This window comes from Eublepharis macularius, chromosome 5 (assembly GCF_028583425.1).
Source record: "Eublepharis macularius isolate TG4126 chromosome 5, MPM_Emac_v1.0, whole genome shotgun sequence".
In the NCBI taxonomy this organism is placed as follows: Eukaryota; Metazoa; Chordata; class Lepidosauria; order Squamata; family Eublepharidae; genus Eublepharis; species Eublepharis macularius.
This window is the reverse complement of record NC_072794.1, coordinates 97,522,389-97,550,086: the sequence shown is the minus strand read 5'-3', so window position 1 is coordinate 97,550,086 and position 27,698 is coordinate 97,522,389. Positions and strand designations below refer to the sequence as shown.

General features: G+C 44.6%; 1 protein-coding gene across 1 annotated transcript; it reads left to right on the top strand.

The window, feature by feature from the left end:
- Window positions 1-39: 39 nt before the first annotated feature.
- HECTD3 (HECT domain E3 ubiquitin protein ligase 3) lies at window positions 40-27,698 on the top strand. The gene is made up of 21 exons (XM_054979939.1): window positions 40-513; window positions 2,134-2,294; window positions 4,098-4,190; window positions 4,702-4,837; window positions 5,852-5,967; window positions 9,161-9,274; window positions 10,126-10,208; window positions 10,701-10,866; window positions 11,728-11,809; window positions 12,726-12,908; window positions 14,016-14,068; window positions 14,447-14,511; window positions 16,215-16,318; window positions 16,592-16,711; window positions 20,412-20,501; window positions 20,887-21,093; window positions 25,066-25,195; window positions 25,899-25,973; window positions 26,568-26,649; window positions 26,973-27,044; window positions 27,481-27,698. Exons 1-21 carry the CDS (start codon window positions 175-177, stop codon window positions 27,563-27,565), a joined length of 2,556 nt encoding a protein of 851 aa, XP_054835914.1. The 5' UTR covers window positions 40-174; the 3' UTR covers window positions 27,566-27,698.

Below are 27,698 nucleotides of genomic sequence, written 5' to 3'. Positions count from 1 at the left end.
AAGGAGTAATGAGGAAGGACGGCGCGAGCAGGAAGCGCCCGCCCCCTTCTCCTCTTCCCGGTGCCCTGCGGGCAGACTCGGTGGTTCCAGGGCGGAAGGTGGCGACAGAGGCAGCGCCCCAACCTGCCCCTTAGCAGCCCCCTCCCGCCGCGCAGCCCGGCGGCTAGAGGAGAGATGGTGCCCTCCGGCGCCAGCGAGTCCCCGCATCAGCTGCTGGGCCGGCTGCGCTTCCTAAACGAGGCTATCGGATGCCTGAGCCGGGCGGAGCCGCTGCCCGCCGCCCTGTGCTACGTGCCTCGCGAAGTGCAGTACAAGATCTGCAAGGACCCCAGCGCCCCCGGGCCCGCTTCAGCATCAGGCCGGAGCCTGCTGTCGGTGTGGGACAACCCGGCCAAGGCCGGCGCCAGGAAGGGCCAGGGCCGGGCCACGATCGAACTGCGCAAGGGCTCGTGCGTCCGAGCCAGCGGCGAGGAGTATTGCAATGGGCACGGACTCTGGGTGAAACTCACCCGGGTGAGTGAGTGAATGAGCGGGACGGGGCGGGCTTCTACCGCGCACGCACCGGGGAGGGACCAGTGCGCACGCCGGGCGGTTGGATTAGGACGCTTCCCTCCCGAGAGAGGTGCTGGGGTTTATGCCAGGCCGGGATCTCGGCCCCGCGCCCTTGCTGTGCCCCTTGCGGCCTGAACTCCAGAAGTGTGGCAACTAAGCCGAGTTTTTCTGTGATTAAGAAAGAAATGCGCTTTTCATATGCATCGAGCATGTCATCTCCTTTGGCATATTCCAGGGTAGGGCTCTAGTTCAAATTAGGCTCTGGGCATGTTAAACACACGCTAAAGAAAAGGAGAATCTTCGTTGGCTCTCGTCTGTAATGCATCCTGTTAGACAGTATTATTGGCCCTTTTATAATAGTAAATAATCTGAAATAACTACGATCTCCCTCGCAGGTGAAACCTCTAAGGCTTAAAAAAAACCCTTCCTCTTGCCATTGTAAGCCCCCTGTTGATGATCTTCAGTATGTGTCTTTCGGGATTTAACAGTGCAGTCCTATGCAGATAGTTGCAGATGGGTAGCCGTGTTGGTCTGCAGTGGAAGAGCAAGATCCAGGTCCCATAGCACCTTCAAATGTAGGTGGTCTTTAAAGTGCTATTGGACGCAGAGCTTGACCTATGCAGAGTTATTCTGACCTCAGCCCACTGAAACATAGCTCTTCCCGCCTGTTTACCAAGTAAATCCCATCTGCTTTCAATTTCTTTAATGCGTTCTGTACTGAGTCACTACTTCTAGCAGTGATGTGCTTTCATCCTTTAGGACATCCTGGTTATTCCCTCAACGGGTGAGAGGCACCAGGTTGTTTTCTAAAGGTGGAGTATGAGCTCTTAGTCCACTTTTACAGCTTTATGATGGCATAGAAGAAGTCTGAGGTCCATTTTGCCCTTTGAAAAGCTCCATCCAGTTTCTTCTGTAGCATCTTCTACCCCACTCTGTGAGATTTGCTGCATTAAGTTTTGGCACTGATATCAGCATAGGGTCAACTATTAGGGGGCAAAAAAACAGGCTTTTTTCCAATTGTGATGATTCTTTCTCAGTTGCTTTTTGCCCTGGCAGTTTTTGTGCTGGGATAAATAGACAGTCCTGTATGGCACTTGGAACATAGAGCCTATGAGGTGTGTGCTATCAGCTGTAAAAACAGAAAACATCCTCGTCTGAGCTAGAGATTTTCCTGGTACCTGCCAAGGGCTCAGTTGTGCAAACTTATCCATATACCTGGGAATGCAGGCATATTTATGTATCTGCCCATCCAAATTGTCATTGTAGTGGTGTTTAATATTTCAACTACTTGCATTATTTGAGAAGGAGAAGTGTCGCCAGTTTGCAGTGATCAGAAAAGGGTCGTTGTGGGCACCCTTTTGGATGTGAGTATTGAATCAAATTTCAACTGGAGCTGTGCCAGAGAGTGCCATTACTTTAATCAACCTGTGTACATCTCATTGAGAGAGAGTGTTCATGATGATTCAGTGATCTTTTGGACTCCTTAGATAAGCTTGAGAGTTATTTTAATGCTCCTGGTTGTGCTGGTTGTACAAAGTTCTGACTTGACTCCTCATCCAAGTGTTCTTTCTTTCCTCATAGGAGCAGTTGGAGGAGTACAAGACTGGCTGTGATCTGGAGGAAGGCTGGGTACTTATGTGTAAGCATGCTGATGGTGGGGACAGACTGGTGCCAGTGGAATCTATGGAAAGAATCCAGAGGCAGCAACAACTCTTGGGGGTGGACTATAAGCCTGTGATCAGGTATGGAGCTGAGATTGGAGGGCTTTCTTCTAGATACAAACCAACTGTATTGACTATGAACCTAAGACTAGCAGCAGTGACAAAGCCAAATGTAATTGCTGCAAACTAAATTAGCAGCTCCCAATTGTTTTGCTAATGGAATCAACCTGGAAGGCTTCACCTTTGCTCAGATCTTGCCTCCTGATCCAGAGAGCTGCTCTTCCCCAGAGACCTTGGTCTTGGTCCTGGGTCTGTTTTCAAACAACAGACATTTGCAGCACAAAAAGGGAAGCAAGTTGCTCAAAACAACCCCCTTCACCTTGATCCTTTCTAGTTTACCGCCATGTTGCAGCTGTATCTGTCCTCTGCTGGTGGCATGTTATTATTTTGTCATCCTCTTCTTAACTATGTGATTCAAGCCAGTTGAGTCCTTAGAGTAGTAATGTCTGGATTTGTCAGATCTGACACTGCAAAGCCAGTTTAAAATGAGGACATGGATATAGTGCCTTGCTTTGGGTGTTTGTTGGGAGGGAGGAATGCAATTACTGTATTGCAAATACTCGTGCCCCTGTTCTGAGCTCCTTTTTTCACCTCACCCAAAGCTGAGCACTGTATGATAGTGTATTTTTCAAAAGTATACTTTCACAGTCAGTACATCATGCTATATGTCATGCTGAAAGACAAGTCTGGTGTTTATGGTACACAAGCTTCCAGAATGCACAACACAATGATAAGCAATCAAAACAATTGTCACATCCAGGGCAGAGCCAGACTCTTCTACTCTACCTGGGAGTTCCAGGATACACAGATGTAATCACAGACAGCCAGGGCAATAGACAAGAGCAAAATCACAAACCAGAACAGAGCCAGGAAGCTGAAGGTTCCATCCAAAAATGGGGCAGGGAGCGGGGAGGAAGGTCTGGAGTTCAGGGTCCAAAGCTAGGGAGCCAGGACAGGAGATAGGGTTTCTAGCTGAAAAACAAGCACAGGTTAGCAAAGCAGCAAGTGAGGGACTCCTCTATTCACTGAGCAAATCAGCTCAAAGGACCAGCAAGCGAGAATGTTTCCACAACATGCCTTGCCTTGCCCAGTCTGTTCCTTTTATCTGCCTAATAAGCTGATTTGTCCCTGAAGCACAGGTGTTGCTTCTTACTGGCTTATCCTTCCTGCTCCTGTAACAACTCTGTTTCAGGAGATAGGGCTGACCATTGTTGTGCAATTCACCAGGTGCTTCTTTGTCTCTCCTGAGCTGTCAAATGCTCCCAGCATCTCCTGTGCTTAGCTAGTTCAGGAGACTCTGGTGGTGACTGACGCTCAGGTCTCTATTCCATTTCTTTCGGGTCTTGCCAGAATGAGCAACCCTCATTTCCTGATGCTTCTTTTGCTGGCTCTGGTTCTAAATCCAGCTGTTCATGTGGGTATTCCTCCAGTGCAGGGCCAGATTCTTCCATTTCCTTATCTTCAGAGGTGGAGGTTGCTGGATGGCTCACGACACCATGTAAAAACTCAGAAATATGGTGAAAGTAACAATTTTTGGCCAAAACTGGCGTTGAGCATTTTCAAGTATATACTATCAAATATTCCTTTAATGGTTCTGTTAAATAAACCTGTTGTTTGGTTAAGAAGTAAAAATAATTGTTGAAGGCATTATGAATTATATCTTTCCAAGGTTTAAACAAACGGCTATATATATTAGCCCTTTGAATTAGTCTCATACGTTTTCCTTGTTATAGAAACTGATTGTTAAGTTTGAACTATTTACTTTATTTCTGTGTGACTAAACAAGAGTCTGTGCTTGTTAATGTTTTCCCGCTTTTCTTCCAGGTGGGAACAGGTAGTCGATTTAACATATTCCCTGCGTCTTGGGGCAAAGCCCAAAATCATGGTACCAGATGTAGCTGCAGTAGAGAAACTCCGGTAATGGCCTTACAATTTCCTATGGGGGCATAAGAAAGGGCTGGTTACTTGAGACAGCCAGCACTCTTCGTCTGGCAGTGGAGGCTGGGTCTGCAGCTTTCTACAAACTGGGACCCTTTTTCACGCCAGACGCAGACACAACTGCTTTGTATTCTTGAGTGACTGGTTCCATTATCAGTTGTGCTTTGATAAGAGAGGGAATAAAAATAACATTTGTAGGGTTTATGGGTCAATGGTAGAACATCTGCTTTACATACAGAAGGGTTCAGGCATCTTCAGTTAAAGGGATCACATAGTAGTAAGTGGTGTAAAAGACCTCACCTAAGAGTGTGGAGAGCTGTTGCCAAACAAAATAGACAGTACTGCCCTAGAGAGATCAAATGCTTTGACTCGGTATGTCAGCTTCATGTGAGGATGAATTGGGAAGATAAGAGAGCTTGAACAGGGATGAGAGAATAAATAAGACAGTGGTTCCATCCAGTTTAATTAATCCCAATCATTATCATGTTAGGTTTGTGCCTCCCACGTGGAGTTATGAGTGTGATGAAGATCTGGTGCATTTCCTTTATGACCACATTGGCAAGGAGGATGAGAATCTGGGCAGCATCAAGCAATATGTGGACAGCATTGATGTCTCTTCCTACACGGTACTAGCATGGTTATGGGCTCCGTTTCTATACGGACCTCTCTCACACACAGATTATGTTGCCTTAGGATCGTAACTCCCAGTTTAGCTTTTGCTAGTAACCAGTAAGGTAGTTAATGAGTCATTGGTATCTGCAATCTAAGGATGAAATGAATTAAGATATTTTAAAGTCCAAACTGGTTGCTGTAAACAGGCCCTAGAAGACTCATTGCCAATGATGAGGGCAAAAAGTTTGAGATTGCCTTTTAGGCACCACCCATGGAATGAAATTTACCCTGACAGTGGAGTAGACAATAGCTTTATTGTTTCAGAAGAGCAGGCAAAGTGGTGTTTTGTTTAGTCAGCTTTGTTAGTTTAGACATAGGCAGACTTCTGAGTTGCTGGCAACTTTCAAGTTGTATTCCTACTGAAGTTTCAGTGAAGACAGATAATCTTTCTCTGAACACTAGAAAGAGTTGTGATGGAACTGAAATGCCTTGATGTTGAGATCTTGTGCTAAGTGTCTCCTTTGTTAGATTGGCAGATTTCCTCTCCTGGGATAGCTGAGTTTCCCTCCCAGTCACTAGATGGAAGGGGGACGGGAGGGGGCACTGATCCAGGCTCATAGTCATGAGATTTTGGGGGAGGTGAATGTGATAGCACATTCTCAGGGACTGGATACTTCAGCCTGTCAGGCTACGTGCACTTCCTCTTGGGGCAAAGAAGGGATTCTGTGGGTATCTGAAAGCAAATTCTTTGGAGGCTTGGCCAAGTGGTATGGCGGGAAGACCTAGTCTTTTCAGGTGCCTGGCTGTTAGCATGGCCCATCCTTTGTGCAGTATGATTTATTTTTTTTACTGTTTCACTTGCCAGCTTCCAGTTTTCTAAGCCCATCCTTGGTCTGCTGCGAAATGAAAGCAGTTCAGTACCTTGTGGATTGCTTCCAGAGCCAGGCATCCAGCCCACGCTGGAGTGTGTAAATGTTAGTGAGCCTGTCATTCTCCACCTGGCCCAAATTCTGCTCTGCTTCCCTCAGGAAGAGTTCAACGTTTCATGCCTGACGGATAACCATGCGGACACCTACTGGGAGAGTGATGGGTCCCAGGGCCAGCACTGGGTCCGTCTCAACATGAAGAAAGGAACCATCATCAAGTGAGCCACTAACGTATCACTTCCTTACCAGTCTGCACAACTGGAGTTTCCTTCCCAGTCACTAGATGGAGGGGGGAAGGGAGGGGGCACTGATCCAGCCAGTGCACGTAGGAGGGGACTTTCATAATTCAAACGTGTGTCACAATTTTCATGGACTCTCAAAGCCATCCTAAGCAGAGTTGTGCTTCTGAGCCCATTGTTTTCAAGGGACTTAGAAGAGTATAACTGTACTTAGGGAAGCACTGTATGACATAAACTTTAAGGAATGATGGATGGTGATAATCTGCATAATTATTAGTTGATTTTGTGCTTGAAGGGAACTTTGGCTTTCTAGAAGAGGATACTGAGATGTGTTTAACAATGGAAGAGCCTTCTAGGCAGAAGTTGTTTCTTTGCATAATATTTAATATTATTTATTATTTATATGTTATTTATTCCCTTTCTTACTGAGACTCAAGACAGATTACACAATGTAAATCAGTAGACATCTACTAAACAATGTAATAGGATAAAGGCCTAATGTTTTTGAGCCTTCCTGACCTCCATAGGATGGGGGCCTCTACAGAGAATGCAGATGTGCAGGCAGTTGTTGATCTTTTCTATTTGCAGGGTGGCAGCTACTGAAGGCCCTGTTCAGATGACTCCAATTTCATCTAAAGGCAGTCCTGCAGATATGAGGGACCAAGGCCACAAAAGGCTTTTTATGTAATGGGTAGTACCCTGAATTGAACCTGGTAGCTAATGGGAAGCCAATGGAGTGACTGCAGAACAGATGTAATACACATGTTCTGCCCACTTCCTTATAATAACTAAGCTGTAGTATTCACCACTAACTAGAATTCCCAAGTTGATTTTGAGAGGAGACCTTTATAGAGTGCATTACAGCATAATAGACACACATGGGGATTGTGTATTCATCTATACACTGCCTCATCCCCTACATAACTGAATGTTGTTGTCATGCAATCTCAGATTGACCTCTCTAAATTATAGGACAAAGTCCTATAATAACATGTTCTGTTTTTCACTTGAGAGGTCAAGACTATTCCTTCTCCCATTATTAACAAAGATCTGTAGATCTCTGTGATCACAGATGTTTTCACAGAGCTCAGACAAGATCATTTATTGGTCACCAAATTGAGATTTCTCTTGGGAGTAATTTGGATTTTCTTGGTACGCGATGGGAACTGTTCTGTTTTGTTTTTTGAACAAAGTCAGTAGTTATGTTGATAATTCCTTAATCTGGTGACCTTAATTCTCATTATGCTGCCACTTCTCCCCACTTTAACACTAATCAACCACACCAGGGAGCTTTTGTGGCCTCGTTTGTGCTGTCCTGAAGACTTGTCTTTTTGCCAGCTACTTCCCTGCTTATTTCATTCTTTTTGCATTTTAGGCTTCCCAATCCCAATAGAATTTTAAAACTTCTGGAGCTTTCTCAGTTCAGTCTTTTCACTGTCATTGTGTGTGTGTTATGTGCCATCGCCTCCGACCTATGGCGACCCTATGAATGAAAGACCTCCAGAATGTCCTATCATTAGCAGACTTGCTCAGATCCTGCAAACTGGAGGACGTGGCTTCTTTTATTGAGTCAAACCATCTTGTTTTAGGACTTCCTCTTTTCCTACTGCCTTCTACTTTTCCTAGCATTATTGATTTTTCCAGAGAATCTTGTCTTCTTATGATGTGACCAAAGTACAGTAGCCTTAGCTTTGTCATTTTAGCTTCTAGGGAGGATTCAGGCTTGATTTGATCTAGTACCCACTTATTTGTCTTTTTGACTGCCCATGGTATCCACAGAACTCTCCTCCAGCACCACATTTCAAATGAATAAATTTTCTTCCTGTCAGCTTTCTTCACTGTGCAACTTTCACATCCATACATCATAATGGGGAATGCCATTGTTTGGATTTTCTTGATCTTGGTTCCCATAGAGACATCTTTAAGGATCTTTTCTAGTTCCCTCACAGCTGCTCTCCCAAGTCTCAATTTTCTGATTTCTTCATTGCAGTCTCCCTTTTGGTTGATGATTGAGCCAAGGAACAGAAAATCTGGAACAATTTCAATTTCCTCATTATCAGCTTTAAAATTGTGCAATTCCTCAGTAGTCATTACTTTTGTCTTCTTGATGTTAGCTGTAATCCTGCTTTGGCTTTTTCTCCTTTAATCTTCATCAGTAGTCGTTTCATGTCTTCACTATTTTCTGCCAGTAATGTGGTGTCATCTGCATATCTCAAATTGTTAATGTTCTTTCCACCAGTTTTCACTCTACCTTCTTCTAGATCTAATCCAGCTTTCCTTATGATATACTCTACATAGGAATATAATGTACACGCTTGTCTGACACCCTTGCCCATTGGAAACCATTCTGTTTCCCCATATTCTGTCCTGACAGTAGCCTCTTGTCCAGAGTACAGGTTGCGCATCAAAACAATCAGATGTTGTGGCACCTCCATTTCTTTTAAGACTCTCCATAGCTTTTCATGATCGCCACAGTCAAAAGTTTTGCTATAGTCTATGAAACACAGGCTGATCTTCTTTTGAAATTCCCTGGTATGTTCCATTAAAAGGTAAAGGTAGTCCCCTGTGCAAGCACTGAGTAATTACTTACCCATGGGGGGACGTCGCATCACGAGGTTTTCTTGGCAGACTTTTTATGGGGTGGTTTGCCATTGCCTTCCCCAGTCATCTACCCTTTATCCCCAGGAAACTGGGTACTCATTTTACCGACCTCAGAAGGATGGAAGGCTGAGTCAACCTTGAGCCGGCTGCCTGAATCTGGCTTCTGCCAGGATTGAACTCAGGTCGTGAGCAGAGCTTGGGCTGCAGTACTGTAGCTTACCTCTCTGCGTCACGGGGCCATTAGCCATCGTAAATTTGCAGTGTGATCTCTGGTGCCTCTTCCTTTTCTGAATCCAGCTTGAACATCTGGCATTTCTCATTCCATATATGGTAAGAGTCTTTGCTGTAGAATTTTGAGCATCACTTTGATTGCATGGGAAATTAACGCGATAGTTCAGTAGTTGCTGCACTCTTTGGAATTCTCTTTTTTGGAATTGGAATGTAGACTGAGCATTTCCAGTCCGTGGGCCATTGTTTTATTTTCCATATTTGTTGACAGATTCTTGTTAAGAGTCTGATGAACTCCATTTCTGTAGCTGTCCATTGTCTGCCTTTTAATTCTCTCCCTAAGGAAACTGTTCCTGACAGTGGACACAACAGATGAGAACTTCATGCCGAAGCGTGTGGCTGTCTATGGTGGTGAGGGCGACAATCTGAAGAAGTTGAGTGATGTGGGCATTGATGAGTGAGTGACATTAGGGTGGGGAATATGGTTGGTGGGGGAGGCAGGCTATGAAACTAAACCTCAGTCCTGGTGTTTCCTGTCTAATAATGTCAGTGGAAAGTCCATGGGTTTCCTAGTAGCATGGGGGAATGGGAGAGAAGTAGGAAGAGAGAACTATGCTTATCAGATGGTAGGGCAAAGCAGTGATCTGTTAACCTGTTTGTATTGGTGAAGGATCAGATGCTGGTGGATACTGCTTTGTCTTTGAGCTTATAGATTGTCCCATCTCAGAGGTTAAAGGTGAGGACAGCAACATTATTATTTAAAGAAAAAGTAAATTAAAATAACATCCTTGTTTTCTGATGCCCTCTCCAAGCGAAATGATCCTACACTCCATCAGATATACTTAGGCCAGAGCTCTTGTGACACTCCCAGCAGAAGGGACTGTCAAAAGTTTGGAGCACATACAGCCCTCAGGGCCATGTGTTCTGTGTGGACATCACTGCAAAATGCTTGCGCTGCGAAGGAATTATATAACTTGTTGCTGTATGCAAAAAGGAAGCATTTCTTGGCAGATTCCACTTGACCTGGGTAATATGTAAAAAGATATGCTTAGTGGCTGTGAATGAGCTCTTACAGCACCATCTTTCCTATGCTCCTCCCCTTGCCCATCCAAGGCATGTTGGTGGATGGATGAATTTGGGTTATCCAGCAAGTTAGAGATGGAAACCAGGGCTCCTGGAATCCAGCTCCCATCCCCCACTGAATGTAACTCTTAGCCGATCTTCTGTGCTTGTAATTGAAAAGGATGGGGGTAAGTAAGGGGTAAGTCTACTGTGTGTAAGAGGAAACTGATGTTTTTGTGTCCCTAGGAGCTACATCGGGGATGTGTGTGTGCTGGAAGACATGACTGCTCACTTGCCTGTCATTGAAATCCGCATTGTGGAATGCAGAGGTGTGTGGGTGTCAGTATGGGGGTGAACCTGTTACGCCTCAGGAAGTCTGGTGCAATGATACTATCTTGCTCTAAAACCAATTTTGCTCCACAGGGTTGCATGCACATACATACGCCCCTGCCAGTGAGAGCCCTTAGGGCCATGGTGGAATTAGATCTTCTTATGTAGTCACTGCTTGGTATCTGCTTTGGTGCTTTTGATCTGTGAATGCCATTTATGATTACTTTCTCCAGGAAAAGGATTTGAGTCCCCAAAAGCTTTTGTCACAATAAATGTACTTTAGGATTCTGTATGTTGTGTTTGCTACAGCAGATTGACATGCTCCAGAAATGACACTGGCACAACCCCATTCATGTTGGCTCTGCACTGATTCAGAGAGCCCCCCACCCTGTTTTCCCCTTCACCATTTCTCTCTTCTCCCTTCACCTGTGGAAGCCATACCTTACTTGACTGACCTACCTGAGCTGCTTTGTTCCTTCCCTTTTATGCAGATGATGGGATTGATGTCCGCCTCCGAGGTATAAAGATCAAATCGTCTCGGCAGCGGGAACTGGGGCTTAATGCAGATATGTTTCAGCCAGCCAACCTGGTGAGATATCCTCGTTTGGAGGGGACAGACCCTGATGTGCTCTACCGGCGTGCTGTGGTCATTCAGAGGTATGGAGTGGGGAAGGCCAGTACTGGGTGTCACATAAACATATTGAAGCTGAGAAATAGAGCAGATAGGAGGCCATCTGCAGCTGCAGAGGCAGGGATAAGATGGCTGGTGTGTGCCTGCAAGGTAGCTGAAGGGACTTGTTGAAAAAGAGTGTCAGACTGTGGCTTATTAAAAGTTGCAATCCAGACTATCTCTTGCAATTAGACATGAGTCCATTGATTTCAAAAGATTTTACTGAATATAAACAACCATTATAGTCCACTGGCCAAGATGCAATATCTTGGCTGGTACACTGGTATTGTTACGAATGGCAGGCAAAAGTTAAGGTACAGAATAGCAAAGCCCAGCGATTCCCATCCTCCCCCCATAGTTCTCAAAACAAGCGGCTTGAAGCGGAGAGAGTGAAACTTTCCCATGACTGGAAAGGCTGTAGTCATAACATTCCTCTTCTTTGAGATAACTGTTACTGGGTTGCTTGCCACCTGCAAAAGAAGAGCTTATAACACTGACAGGATTAAAATGGAGTCTGTTTGGTTAGATTATACAAGGAACACAGTCAGACCTGACAAAGAGAACACCAAGGCTTTCAACATTCATGTTTCATTTTGTGTTTGGAGCCCAACTGTTCTAGGGAACATTGTACCACTTTGAACACTGTTTGGAATCTCTTCTATCAGTTAGCCAGTGAATCCTTTCTTTTCTCAGCAAAAAGGTGATATTCTTACAGTCATTGTGGCAGGGACTAAAAGCATGTGTGTGACTAAAAGCATATTACCATGTGGCATGGCTCCAAGTACCCTTACTGAAAAAAGATGGACTTTTTCACTTCTGTGCCCCAAATTGCATTTTTCTTCTGGCAGGTTTATCAAGATCTTGGACAGTGTACTTCACCACCTTGTCCCAGCCTGGGACCACACGCTTGGTACTTTCAGCCAGCTCAAGGTGAGGCAGGATGCTGTACTACTACTACTACTACTACTACTACTACTACTACTACTACTACTAATAATAATAATAATAATATGGAAAACTGCAGCTTTCTACAGAACTGCAAAACACAGTGCTACTTGGAACAGTGTACATCTTACGCCGATATCTGGTTGATACTTAGGTCTCTGCTGGAGACCTAAGTATCAATAATAACATGTCATTGATGTGTCAATAATAAACATGTGACCTCTGCTTATTGTTGATTGTTTTGGATAATTCAAATAACAACAACAACAACATTCGATTTATATACTGCCCTTCAGGGCAACTTAACACCCACTCAGAGCAGTTTACAAAGTATGTTGTTATTATCCCCACAACAAAACACCCTGTGAGGTGGGTGGGGCTGAGAGAGCTCCTAGAAGCTGTGACTGACCCAAGGTCACCCAGCTGGCTTCAAGTGGAGGAGTGAGGAATCAAACCCGGTTCTCCAGATTAGTCCCATGTTCTTAACCTTCCTTGAAGCACTAACAAAATAGTTTTGTTATAATCAGCCCTGCCCCAGGAGCCTGCTTCTCTAGGAGAAGGTAGAATTACCAAGAACCACTATGAGCCCCAAGACAAAGATTCCCTCTGGGACCCCAACCTTCACATCCAGAAGAACACATGCAAGACAGGCACGCTGCAGCTATCCCTCACCTGTATCTTGCCTACCTCACAGGACCCCCAGGGTAACCCAAGTTCCTGGAATTTTGTGTCCCTAGCACTCTCCCCCCTCCCACATACACACAAGCCATGGGGAAAAAGCTAATTCAAAGAATAAAGTTTTGAGCTGATACTGGTAATAGAGCCAGGCAGGTTAGAAGTGTGGGAGAAGGACCATCAGAGCATTGCTGTCTTTGACTCAGCCATACTTTGTCCATTTCAGCGCATCAAGCAATTCCTACTGTTGTCCAAGCGGCGCACAGTGTTAATTACCCAGTGCCTCAAGGACTCTGAGACTAGCAAACCCAACTTCATGCCACGCCTCTACATCAATCGGCGCCTGGCCATGGAGCATCGTGACAATCCAGCACTTGATCCCAGTTGCAAAAACACGGTCTTCACCCAGGTAATAGCCATCACACACACACATGCAAGGAAGATGGGAGTGGAGTTTCTGTTTTTGCTGTCTGCCAGTCACATTTCAGAGGTGCTTTTCTAGGCTACATCCTCAAAGCTAATTCAGTTCACATAAGAGTCTAAGCTACCCCTAGCAAACACTTTTGCATGGCCATTCAGCTCCATGTCTTTCTGTGTGGTGTACCACTCAGTGTTCCTTCATCTTGTGATACAGTGGGAAATTCAATGGGTTGGATGTTGCCTAAAGTTTCTGCAGATGGAAGGTTTTCCATCAATGTAAGCATGACTTCCTGCTCTCCCTCTCCCACTGCATCTCTACCACCCTCAGTTGCTACTCCTGGGGGACAGAGCCCCCCTTATAAATAGCTGGAGTTGGAGGTCTGCCTCAGAAAGGGAAAACGAGTGAAAGTCACTCCTCAACATTCATGGAAATTTTAGGCACGATCTAACTCAGTATTTCTACTTGTGGCATAGCTGTGTCATGTGCTTTGTAGAAAATGCTTGGGTCTTGACTCCCTGTCTTCTCTGACTCAGCAGTTATCATGTTTTTATGCGTTGTTATAACTTTCTGAGGCTTTCACTGTGGGAATCTCTGTCCATTCTCCAAGCAGCCCAGAATGTATCCTTCTAACAATCTTATGTTAGGCTGAGACAGAGTGATTAGCCCCAGGTCACTCACTGAATTTCCTAGAAGGCTGGAGATCTGAACGTGGGTCTCTCCAGTCCTATTCTAAATACTCTAACCGCTACACCACACAACCTGACATGGTGACCTCATGGGTGACTGATGGTTTCATCCTTGGCTTCCTACATCCAAAGCGACACTCCAGCCACTACGTCGCTTTGGTTTTTTAACTGATGAATGTCTTTCCTTATTCATAAACTAATGACTCTTAGGAGTCTTGGGAGCCAGGCAGTGAAAGACTTTCTTGGAACATTTTGCTGACTATTACCTGATTTTGGTTCCAGCTTCCACTATAATAAATGCACCAAGACCCTTAAGAGGCTTATATTACTGCTGTGCTGCGTGTAAGTAGCAGAGCTCATCATGACTCTTTCGCTCCTAATGTCTTCTCTGCATTGTCTGCTTTTCTAGGTGTATGAAGGCCTAAAACCCACTGACAAGTGTGACAAGCCCCTGGATTATCGGTAACTGTTTGCTTAATTATTCTTAGACCCCTTTCCCTATCTGTCCTGCTTATTCAACCTCCAAACATCTTGATGTTTCTGACACGAATGCCAGAACGTTGTGCACCACAGGGCTTCTTGAGAAGGCAGAAACCGAATCTGCAGAAAGAAGATACGTAGTACCTCATTCTTGTAAAGAAGAGCTTGGTCCAAAGGTATAGACATACACACACGTGTGCACGCGCGCGCACACGCACACACAGCATCCAAGGAACTTAATGTCCTTGCACAGACAAAATTTGTAACACTATTATTGTTGTCATTGACATTTCTCCCAACAATGCAGGGCCCTCGGCTAAGGAACAGATAAATTCAAATGACCATTTCCATTCCTTGCAGGTGGCCACTTCGTTATGACCAGTGGTGGGAATGTAAATTCATTGCTGAAGGCATCATTGACCAGGGTAAGTTCCAGGTACTGTGAAATCCCAAGTTCTGCAAAAATGATAAATAACACAGATTTGATCTCTGAAAATGTCTTTAATTTAAAGGAAGAAGAAGAAAATCAAGGTTCTAGCCATTATGATTGCAGGGGGAGGAAATATTGGCATCTATATATGTGTGTGTACATGCGCTTGTGTGCGCGTGCACACACACAAAGATTGCAGATTGTGGAGAGGATTGTCTCCACAGTTGTCTAAGCCAGCCTTCCCTGTTACTGCCCCACTTGACCTTTGTTGTTGGTTTTGCCCTCCCAGGCACCCCTCAGTGTGACTCTTCCTTCCCCATGAAACATACTTACCCTTTTGCCCCCTGCCTGCCAGGCACCCTTACCCAGTCCCAGGGATTGTGCTGATGTTAGGGCGAGCTGGGAGGTTGTGGGAAGCGGGGAGGAAGAATTTCATTTCCCTGTCTTTGCTTCTCCCCTTCACAAACACCCTTCCCAGTCCCCTACCAAATCCTTTTCTGGTTCACTGCCCCCCTACAGATCCCTGCCTGGTTGTTTCTTCCCCCCACAAATTCTTCCCGGTTTCTTCCCTTCCCCCAGCATTATGCCAGTTCTTTCCTGGGTGTGTTTAATCCAGCCAGGTTATTTGAAGAGCCCCTTCCCCTCTTCCCCCCATTTACTCAGAGCTCACCTTCAGGTGGCTGTTGCTGCTCCGCCCGGTGATGTCATTTTACAGACAATTTTTGCTGTTTAAAAATTGCCATGAGGCCGCCAAGCTGGATCATGTACATGGCAACCCAGATTGGGGCCTCACTGCGTTTTTTAAACAGCTAACACTTCCTGTAAAATAGCTTCTGGTTTTGGAGGGCATGTGAGAATGGGGGGGGGGGTGTTTCCAGGGAGCCTCCCCTTCCCCCCTCCTCACCATCGGCTGTCTCTACTGCTGATAACTATGGAGGAAGAGGTGAGTGTGTTTTCTGCACATGCACAGAAAACACCGGGGTTTTTTTGAGGGTTTAGCCCCCCCCCCCCCCATGTAATTTTAAAAAATCTTTTGAAAATTTTCTGCAGTCCTGATGGGGCACCCCGAAGTTGCAGAAGCATCTGTTTTATTCACAAATAGCCTCCATCTGCAGCTTTAAGGATCCACCTGTTGAGGCCACTTGGCTATTAGTTTATAAGATAATGTAAGGGATGAATAAATCACACCCTTGACTGTGTCTCTGATTTCAGTATCAGTATTACAATATCTACAAATATTCAAAGTTTCCTAGATTTGGAATCCAAAGTTTGAGTTTCCTTTTGCCAAATTTAGATGGTTTAAAATATATGCAGATCCATGGCTGAGAGGCACAGACCAGATGGTCGTATGTAGAGTTGAGGGTCTGCTGCTGTGTTGCATGTGGCCATTTAACCAATGACCTGTGCCCTCCACACCTTGATGGAATAACCCTCGGTTTGATCAAAAGGTTTGTTTTACAAAATAACATTGTATGGAGGCATGAGCTCTATATATTTGCCCTACCTGTCCTTCAGGGAGATTATTATATATGACTGGATTAGACCAAGCATGGTTTCCAAGCTTTATTCTCAAGACGCTGCAAATCCTACAGGAGATTGGGGGTGGGAATATCCAAGATTTTTGTATTTAAGCTCAAGAGGCTGATGGCATCAAAACAAAGCTGGCAATATCATACTCATGTTTATTTTTCTTTCCAGGTGGTGGTTTCCGGGATAGTATTGCTGATATGTCTGAGGAGTTGTGTCCTAGCTCACCTGAGAGCCCTGTGCCACTGCCATTTTTTGTCCGCACATCTAACCAGGTACTAATCATGTTTGCTTATTCAAGCTAAGCCTTTCCTCCTTACAAGGGACCCCAAAGAAGCAGGTGTTTAAAGGATTGTTGCAAAGGAGGCTTAATTTCCAGGCAGTCAAATAGAAGTGGGCACCTAAGTTCCTCCTCCTCAATCCATGCCTGCTGCCATCATGTTCATTTTCCAAAATACTATCCTTTCTGCATCATTACTCATTTTTGTTTTGCCTAGAGTGTAGCTTGGGCAGGAAGTTTGAGTCTATTTGTTTGTCTTTGTTTTCAGGGTAGTGGTACTGGAGAGGCCCGAGATATGTATGTCCCCAACCCATCCTGCAAGGAATTCACCAAATATGAGTGGATTGGGCAGATCATGGGTGCAGCCCTGCGTGGGAAGGAGTTCCTGGTGAGTGTCAGATTGAGATTATTTTCCCTTGATACTGGTGGTAGAACCAAAGTTGTCTTCTCCCTTACTTCTCCACTGCACCAAATTATTTTCCAGTCACGACAGGTGATCAGTTTCTATTGCAAACCCACAGTGAGCATTTCAGATGAGATTTTGAGTTGGGATGTTATCTATAAAAAGAGGTACATATTTTACAGAGGCATAACTTTGTCCTGATCTCTTCTTCATCCATATGATCAAGATAACTTTTCACAGAATTCCTCCTGCTGTGTCACAAATGAGGAAAGAATGAGAAGTCTTTACAACTCTTTAACCTTTTATATTGGCATAATCAAGTCCCTCAACAGGGACAATGTTAGGATTTTTTCCTTCTAAAGTTACACTTGGATAGAAAGGCAGTCTGCTACTCTTGGAAACATTGCTCATCAATATGAACAATCCCATTGTGAGCAGGCACTCTCTCTGTTTTTGCTGTGGTTCATGTCCTAGTAAAGATTCCTGCAGTTAATCTGTTTTTGGTTGTTGTGGGTTTTCCGGGCTGTATTGCCGTGGTCTTGGCATTGTAGTTCCTGACGTTTCGCCAGCAGCTGTGGCTGGCATCTTCAGAGGTGTAGCACCTCTGAAGATGCCAGTGCTGAAAAATACAACAGATGCTATGATCAGCAAAAGACAGTAGAGACCCCCTCAGCTCTGCAGGAGTATACCGTATACCCTGCAGTTGTGGACAAGTTTACATCGGGACCACAGATCGTAGCATCCAGACAAGAATAAAAGAACATGAAAGACACTGCAGACTTGGACAACCTGAAAAATCAGCAGTGGCTGAACATAGCCTAACTCAAACAGGGCACAGTATCTTATTCCAGGACACCAAAATACTGGACAACACTTCCAACTACTTTGTCAGACTGCACAGGGAAGCCATTGAAATTCACAAGCATAAGCAAAACTTCAACAGGAAATAAGAAACCTTAAGAATGAACAGAGCATGGTTTCCAGTTCTGAAAAACACCAGGCTAACAAAACACTCTATACTCGATAATAGCCCTGCAGAGAAGATTAGCACATCAAGACCCAATCCATATGCAAAAGAACCTCCTCAGGATACAGTGAAGCCTCCCGCCATTAGCATTCCACACCCTGGGAAACTCTTACAGGATGACTCAGCTCAACCCCACCCCTCCTGAGTAGATACAAATGACCTGCCAACATCTTTTCCACACTGTGACACTGAGAGATCTCTGTCTTTTGGTGCTACACCTCTGAAGATGCCAGCCACAGCTGCTGGCGAAACATCAGGAACTACAATGCCAAGACCACGGCAATACAGCCCGGAAAACCCACAACAACCATCCTTCTCCGGCCGTGAAAGCCTTCGACAATACATAATCTGTTTTTGTTTGATCAGGTAGTTCAAAAATAGGCTGTTTTTTTTAAAAAAAATTACAGAATTCTGTTGGGATTAAAGGCAAGTTCTTCCTTTTGGACAATAATGAGGTCCTCTTCAATAAGGCCTCTTCTGACATTATGTTTTGCTGCATTTGAGTAGCAATTTATTTATTTATTTACATTATTTATAATCTGCCTTTCTCACTGAGACTCAAAGCAGATTACACAGGGTGAGTTAAATAAAGTCAACAGGATGGGACATCCAACAAACAAAGCAATAAGGATTGGATTTCAGAAATCTGAAAACAAGCAGAAATCTGAAAACAAAGCTGAGACAAAGCTTAAGTATTAACATGACACATTAAAAGATACAGAAATAACATAATAGGATCATACTTACAGCAAGAGACAATATGTACTGTATTCAGTATTATAATCCACAGTCACTATACCAAAGCAACTTTCAGAAAATATTGTTGCAGTACAGCCCTAATTACCTGTGTAAAAAAAGCCCTCCTGTGTAATTCAGTTTTGCATAGCCTGCTGAAAGCCAAGAGGGTGGGAGCCTTCCTGACCTTATCAAGGAGGCCATTCCAGAATGTGGGGGCCACAACAGAGAGAGTGCATGTACAGGCAGTTGTTAATTTTGCCCGTTTTCAGGGTGGCACCTGCAGAAGGCCCTGCTCTGATGAGCGAAGCTGTTGTGGTGGAGTGTAGGGGAGAAGCGCTCCCACTGATATGAAGGACCAAGGTCATGAAGGGCATTGTATGTGATAGCCAGTATCTTGAATTGAGCCTGGTAACTGATGGGAAGCCAGTGGAATGACCACAGAATGGGAGTAATATGCATGCTTCTAACTCCTGATAATACCTGAGCTGTAGCATTCTGCACCAACTGGTGTCTCTGAGTTGACTTTGTGGGGAGACCTATGTAGAGTGCCTTACAGTAGTTTCATCTTGATGTTACTGTGGCATGAATCCTAGTGACTAGTTCAGTTATGTCACAATAGGGGGCCATCTTCTGGGCTAGGCTGAATTGGAAGAAAATGTTTTTTCAGCTGCATTGACTTATATGTCCAAAAGGAATATTGGATCCAGTTTAAGTGTTATACTCTTAATGGAATCAGCAAAGGTCAGCATCAAAAGTGGGAAGGACAATTTCTTTCAAGATCTTCACCTTTCTAACCAGCATCACTTCTATCTTGTCTGGGTTCTGTTTCCGTTTATTTAGTTTCAGCCACTTAACCACAACAGTAAGGCATTGGCTCAAGACCTGTACTACATCACTAAGGGATTTTGACAGAGAGATATAGAACTGGGTATCCTCATATTGATGACATCTAATTCCAAAGCTATGAATAATTTCTCCTAAAGACTTCACATACAGGTTGAATAACTTAGGAAATAAGATTGCATCGTGTGGAACCTCACAAGATAGTTGCCACACTGAATATAGCCGATCTCCAATAACAGCCCTTTAAGTTTGGCCTGTGAGGAATGATTTAAACCAGTCCACATCCCATCATACCTACTTATACTTCCAAACACCTCAACAGGATGGCATGATCTACTGCATTAAAGTTTGCAGATAGAGCCAGTAGAAGCAACAAAGAAGCCTTTCTCTACATTCAGATAGAGGTCATCCAGTAAAGCCCCCAGAGCCATCTCTGTCCCATAACTTGGGCAGAAACAAGGCTGAAAACAGTCCAGAGTACATGAATTATCCAAGGTGATATAAGAAGAGCCCATGTTGTGTTCTCTACCTGTTCCAGCTTTGGTCTAGTACATGGCGGGAGTAGTGTTGACATGGAAAATAGCTGTGCTGTACTTCTTTCTTGTGTCAATGGAGGGGTGATGTTATCAAACTGTAGCTGTTCCCAAGATGCAAATGGAATGATGTTAGTTTTAATGCAATGCTCTCTCTGACTTATTCTCGTATGACAGAAGAGAATTCAGGTTTACTAAGGGAAACAAAAACAAAAGTTATCTTGCCAGAAATGCCTCACTGGTTATCAATTGAAAAGTGAATACATTGACTTATCAGAAATCTGCAACTATGGTTGTGTTATTTGAAGCTGTTATGCACTCCACAGGATTGATGCCTCATGTTCCTTCCTCTGTCTGGTAAATGATAAAATAACAACAGAGGACTACCCTAGTACTTCATTGTTCACAATCATAAGTGTGTTTGGATCCTTCTAATAAGCAGAGCTTAGGATGCATTGCCTGCCTTCCTGAATGTTTGTTTATTGAACACAGAAGACTGTGTCTGGGCACAGTATTACATGTGTCTCTTTTCTCCATCCCTAAGGTCCTGGCCCTGCCTGGCTTTGTCTGGAAGCAGCTGACAGGGGAGGAAGTGAGCTGGAGCAAGGATTTCCCTGCTGTTGACTCTGTACTGGTGAGTCACTGGGAGAAGATCTCTGGCTGTGGATATCTTTGATGTTTGTATTCAGGATCTTGTTGAGCAGATGTCTTCATGGTTTGTACATCTGGAATGCTAACTTGGCAGAGCAGCTTTCTTAATCTAAAACTCCCATTTGGGTGAAGGGGGGCAGCTTTTTCCCATATTTATATTTAACACAGAAGGGCCGACAAATATTGCAGCTTATAAACCATGCCATCCATGCAGATTCCTAACATGTACAGATTCTCTTGTTCATGGGAATAAGTTACAAAAGCCATCCAGGGAGGGCTGTGGTTTACATGAAACCCCAGCCAAATCTTCCCCTGCTTGGCAATGGATGATCTGAATTCAATTATCCCTCCCACCACCCTGTGTTCAGGTGAAGCTCCTAGAGATGATGGAAGGAATGGATAAAGAGACTTTTGAGTTCAAGTTTGGAAATGAATTGACCTACACCACAGTACTGAGTGACCAGCGCATGGTGGAACTTATCCCTGGTGGCACTCGCACTGTGGTACGCCACGAAGATCGCCTGGACTTCATCCACCTGGTACAAGAAGCACGGCTAATGGAGAGCAAGGAGCAGGTAAGGCGCTACGGCATTTTGGAAATAGGACTGTGCCCTGCTTTCTTGGAGTCCATGCCTGTTCTCCTATCCTTGCCTGTAGCTTGTTTTCTTTGTGGTTTGTTTCCCAAATCCCTCTGAGTTTCCTGCACATGGAACCATCGTTTCCTTGTTTCTGGGATACAAGACAAGGACATGTTGCCCTTTCCTCTCTTCCAAGTTCCCCCCCTTTCTTTTTAAAAGAGTTTTCAGACCTGCTGTACCCAGTTAGGGTTGTCAACTGGTCAGGAAAAAAACATTGTGGCTTGTTCCTGGCCTGTTAATAGGCTTTTGTTATGCAGATTCAGCTGGAGAAACTTTTTAGATCCTCTACTGAGGATCAGGTTGCCATTACAGGGATAGATATTGGCTTGAAAACTTATAATTGGGTCCAATTCCTTTATCATCCCCTATACCCTAAACACATCTGGATAGAGCTAGAAGGTGATACACATCTGTCTCAGGAGTTTGGGTGATGGATCGTTATAGCAGAAGTTACTTCTGGGCATTTAGGTGCCTTGCCATTTGCCACCAACGTCCTGAACCAGAACATAGTTTGAGATGAGGACATTTGGGCTCAAGGAGCTAGTGGGATGGGGAGGGAAGTTGAAGCTGTAATGGGCAGCAAACACTTGTGCAAGCAAAATGTATGAGGTAATATGATAATACTAGCTTGATGCCCATGCTTCGCTACAGTATTTAACTACTTTAAATCCAGTTACAATATTTATGGATATGTAACATTTTTGGTTGGGGGGGGGGGGTTGAGTTCGTTTTGTTGTATAATAGCATAGTGCCTGAGCTTCACAAAAGTGTTTGAATAAAGCAAAGCATGTTGATGCCTAAAACTGATGAAGTGAATTTCAAAATATAACATTTATTGAAGAGATTTTTAAAAGGAAAAGATTGTAATGCAATAAATAAAGTGAAAAATACGTACAACCTTTTTTTTTTTTTTCTACTGAAGGACCTCTTTGTAGACCTCATTGGTGCTTTTCCCTTCAGGATCACCAGGCTGCTGGGTGAGCTCACTCTGCAGCAGGCCACATAGAACTGCCCATGTGAGAAGCAGTCCTCCCTCAAGTCAATTCCTGCCACCTTCAGTATCTGCCCCTGGGACTTGTTGATCATCATAGCAAAGCAGACCTTGAGGGGGAACTGCAGTCTCTTGAACTTGAAGAGGTTCTCTGAGGAATGAGTGGTATGCGTGATATGAACACCGACTCTCCCCCCCCCTTCCCGAGCACTGCTGATGAACAATGTGGACTCAGTGATGTTCCTGTGGAGGGTTTTCACTCGTAGTCTGATGCCATTGCAGAGTTTGGGTGAGCTGTGATTCTGGACCAGCATCACTGGAGCCCCTACATTGAGGAGAAGCTTGTGAGCTGGGAAACGAGGAGGGTTGAGCGTGTTGAGGAACTCCACAGGGTAGTGGACCGCATCATCCATTTGCACCACTGAGTCCACAGATCTGTACACCATTTCTGCCCTTTCGAGGGAGTTGTTTCATTAATGATGGCAGCCTTGTTGTTCTTGGGGGTCAGAATGGTATGCTTGCACAGCCCGTCCATGGACTACTCCCTGATAATGGCGATATCAGGGTATATCATGGCTGTTAGGTCTGCTAGGGTCATCACTACTGTGCCCAGGCCTGCAGGGATGGTCACCTTTCCCTTGGACTCGGGACTTGCTGGTACTTGGCCACTGCTGCTCAGTGCACCACAGGAGTATGATGTGCATATTTCTTTGCCTAATCTCTTAAGTTGCTTCCTCCTTTTAGCATCGGTATATCTTGCACAACGTCTGCCAGGAGGCTTCTTGGGAGCAGTAAGAGATGATGGCTGCAAGAGGTGTGAGGTGGAGTTGGACTGAAGGAGGGATGGTGTGGTGGGCACTTCAGCAGGTTCATGTGAGAGGTTCACATTGAAATAGCCCCTAGAAAGGTCATGCACCATCTCCCCACAAACATTTAAAAACTCAGTTGCCATACTGACTTTTATATAAAATCCCTTTTGAGGAGTCTTGTACTGTCTTTCTTCAACTGTCTGCAATTTGCTTTACCTAGTTTTTACCTCAGAACACAGAGTTCCACAGCTGACCCATCAGCCTCCCAGCCACACAGGAAAGCTAGGCCCCACAGGGAGATTGGCAACTCTAGACCGGGAGGTGTATTTTTACCTCAGGGCACATTCAGTGACTCCCAATAGCAAGTATATACTCTTTAGAATGTTGGAGAGATGACCAATCAAGGCCGCATATGCAAATGACCTCAGAGAAGAGTGGCAGTTGACGGGCGGCGGGGGGGGGGCGGGGGGGAGGACCCTGCCAGCCACACAGGGAAACTGTTTCCCTATGGGAAAACACATTTTACCCCTTTTTACTCCCTTAGGGGGCGAATTTCTTAAAATCCCTTCTTAGTGAGCCCCTACCTCACAAAAGGAACATCCTGCCCAAATTTCACATTTCTAGGTCCAGGGGTTTGGGCTGGGCATTGATGAGTCAGTCAGGACACTTGTCTTTAGATAGATAGATAGATAGATAGATAGATAGATAGATAGATAGATAGATAGATAGATAGATAGATAGATAGATAGATAGATAGATAGATAAGGAGTCATCCCAAAACGTGTATAATACGTCTTATCTGAGTAAACCCTTCTGAATGCGCTACCCTGTTCATGTATATCCTCTGTGGTGACTCCTACCATGTTGAATAGCATACCTGAGGTGGTCAGGAGAGCCCCCACACTTCTATCATTTCACAGAATATGCAAAACAGGAGGGCATTTTCATAAAGGGGATAGAACAGTAGTATAATGGAACTGCTCAGGAGATTACTTCTGTAAGGGATAGTATTGCAAATAATCACCTTTCTGCAACAGTGTCCTCTACCTTTGTAACCCCCGTTCTTCATTATGGTATATCATGCCTCAGATAGTTTTTGTTGTAGGGGGTTTTCCGGGCTGTATTGCCGTGGTCTTGGCATTGTAGTTCCTGACGTTTCGCCAGCAGCTGTGGCTGGCATCTTCAGAGGTGTAGCACCAAAAGACAGAGATCTCTCAGTGTCACAGTGTGGAAAAGATGTAGGTCATTTGTATCTACTCAGGAGGGGTGGGGTTGAGCTGAGTCATTCTGTAAGAGTTTCCCAGGGTGTGGAATGCTAATGGCGGGAGGCTTCACTGTATCCTGAGGAGGTTCTTTTGCATATGGATTGGTGCTTGATGTGCTAATCTTCTCTGCAGGGCTATTGTCGGGTGTGGAGTGTTTTGTTGGCCTGGTGTTTTTCAGAACTGGAGCCCATGCTCTGTTCATTCTTAAGGTTTCTTCTTTCCTGTTGAAGTTTTGCTTATGCTTGTGAATTTCAATGGCTTCCCTGTGCAGTCTGACAAAGTAGTTGGAAGTGTTGTCCAGTATTTTGGTGTCCCGGAATAAGATACTGTGCCCTGTTTGAGTTAGGCTATGTTCAGCCACTGCTGATTTTTCAGGCTGTCCAAGTCTGCAGTGTCTTTCATGTTCTTTTATTCTTGTCTGGATGCTACGCTTTGTGGTCCCGATGTAAACTTGTCCACAGCTGCAGGGTACACGGTATACTCCTGCAGAGGTGAGGGGGTCTCTGCGTCAGGAACTACAATGCCAAGACCACGGCAATACAGCCCGGAAAACCCCCAACAACCATCGTTCTCCGGCCGTGAAAGCCTTCGACAATACATAGTTTTTGTTGTGTTAGACAGTGTTTCTGTTTGCATTGTTTTCCAGTTCTGTAATCCTACACCTTCTGCATTATTTATTGAATATTTTATGCTGTCTAATTGAAATGCTTTTCATATTTTGTAATCCACCTTGAGTCTCACTGAGGAAGTCTGGGTATAAACGATGAGGATAAATGAAAATGCCATCTACAGTCTTCTTATTTAGGCATTTCTTGTGGAAATTCTCCTCTTCCCTGCCTTCCAGATTGTGGCCATGCAGGCTGGACTGCTCAAGGTTGTACCTCAAGCTGTGTTGGACCTTCTCACTTGGCAGGAACTGGAGAAGAAGGTCTGTGGTGACCCAGAAGTAACAGTAGAGGCCTTGAAGAAACTCAGTAAGTGCTGGAGGACCTTCCCTCTCTGTTGATAGCACAGTCATGTATAGCTCTTACCTGCTGCTCTGGGCAGGGGTTTTAAAGCCTAAGTTCCCCATGGGTGAGCTGTATGTGAGTTTAAACCAGCACATTAGTATAACCACTGCCTGGCAAATAGGGCAACTGAATCTTTAAATGTATAGCTTCATTGTAGTGATTTTATGTAATGCTAGGTAATTGTGACCCAAAATGCTGTAATGTTATGGGGGAAGCACCATGGCTCAGTGGTAGAGTATGTACTTTGTGTACAGAAGGTCCCAGGTTCAATCACCAGCATCTCCAGTTAAAAGGATCATATCATAGGTGAAGTGAGTGACCTTTATCTGAGACTGAACAGCCATTGTCAGACTAGATAGACAATACACATTGTCTACTTTCCTTCCTTGGTGGGAGTCAGTAGCCCCTGATAGACCAGTGGTCTGGGGCTTCATGTGTACAATGTGTGCATGAAGGAAGCTTCCTGTGTACAATGGTTAGTGTTGGACTATGCTTGGAGATTTTGAGGCAATCAGTCTCAGTCTAATTTGACTCACAAGGTGGTTGTGAGGACAGGATGGAGGAGTGGGGAATGATAAACATGGCCTAAGTGCACTTTGTATATTTGGGAATCATAGTGAATTTCTCTAATGTGCACTGTTTCTCCCCTTTTTCCTTTCTTCTATAGCTCGCTTTGAGGATTTTGAACCATCAGACACCAGAATTCAGTATTTCTGGGAGGCACTCAACAACTTTACTAATGGTGAGGGAATACCAAGTACACAGTTGTTGTGTAATGTTGATGCATGGCAGTCACAAATTAGACAGTGGACTCAATCTGTTTAGGGGGCTTTTCCCTGTCATTCTTTACAGGGTCTTAGGAAGTGCAGGAAGAACCCGCTGTAAGAATCCATTACCTTTTTGATACTACCCCTTGCTTAGATTTCAGGATCGAGATCATGTTTCTGGAGGAGTGACACACACAATTTTTAAATAAATAAGAGAGAAAAGAAAGCAGTGAGGCAACGGGGAAGAAAGTGGAGGAGAGGAATCTCCCAGGGACTGTTACAAGTTACATTGCTGTATGTCCCACAGCTAAACTGTTTTCAGTTATTTAGTTTCCGTTCACATCCCCACCTCCAGCATTACCAGGCTTCTACTGCTGCAACATAAATTTTGTGTATGAGCTTGGGTTATGTTGTCTTGCACCTGCTGTATCAGAAGTATTTTTTGGCTTTCAAGGATTGGATCAGGCCTCCTCCTCCTCACATACATATCCTTACATACATATTGGGCAAGCTTGTTGTAGGAGAGGGACTTCTTGGAAGTTTCTAATGGTTATATATTCTCCCCCCAGAGGATCGCAGTCGTTTCCTGAGGTTTGTTACTGGCAGGAGTCGACTTCCTGCTCGAATTTATATCTTTCCTGACAAGTTAGGGTAAGTATTGCTTAATTTTCTGTGTGTGTGGTAGTGGGAGATGGGCAGCACTCTATGGCTTGGATCCTGGGGAGGATTTCTGAGGATGGAAGGGATTCCTTCCATGAGGTGCAAATTCCACACTTCTCCCCTCCTGGCACAAGCTAATCCCTGCTGTTCTTGAGGAAAAAGGGACTTCTGGGAACATCACTGTGGGGAGCCAGAGGTCTGCTGCAGGGGTAGGGCCCATGACCTTCCCTTCCTTGGTGGGATCCAAGCCTGTGTTTCTGTTGTCTCCTAGAATCTTCCCTCAGTAAATCTTACTGACTTGTTCTTTCCTCAAGCTCTGAGAATACAGATGCCCTTCCAGAATCGTCTACTTGCTCCAGCACACTCTTTTTGCCCAACTATGCCTCGTAAGTCTTGCTTAAGAAAGCTGTTGTGAAGAAGGCCATATGTGTGGGACATTGTCCTAGTGGCTGTGCCAGGGACTCGAGAAAGACAGCTGCAAAAATGGTGGTTCATTGAGAGGTGTGGGATAGTCACACATGGCATGGTAAGAGAATGTAATAGGGAAGAGCAGCTGATGAAAGTGACGTGGGCAGGACTATGTCAACCAGTGGGGTGATGGTCACAGTAGATAGTAGAGCAAAGAGAAGAGGTAATTGTTGAGGAGAGCTGAGTTCAAGATACAGAGAATAGTTGCTGATAGTGATGCCCAGAAATGCAGAGAGAGGTCCTTATTTCAGAACGGGTGTGTGTTGGAAGTCATGGATGGGTTGGTGTTGGCCAGAGTGTAAGCAGAGATGTAAATGTGAGCTCTTGTTACAGATTTTCCTTTTTCACTTGCAGTGCCAAGGTCTGTGAGGAAAAGTTGCGTTATGCAGCATATAACTGTGTGGCCATTGACACAGATATGAGCCCCTGGGAGGAATGAAGCTACACAGGACATCTTGCCAAGCAGCTCTTCTGCCTTTTGTAGCTACTACATGAATGAATCTCTTACTGTCTTTTCCCCGTGTCCCAAATTTGGGAAAGCATGTGTATATATTAATAAATTACTGTTTGAA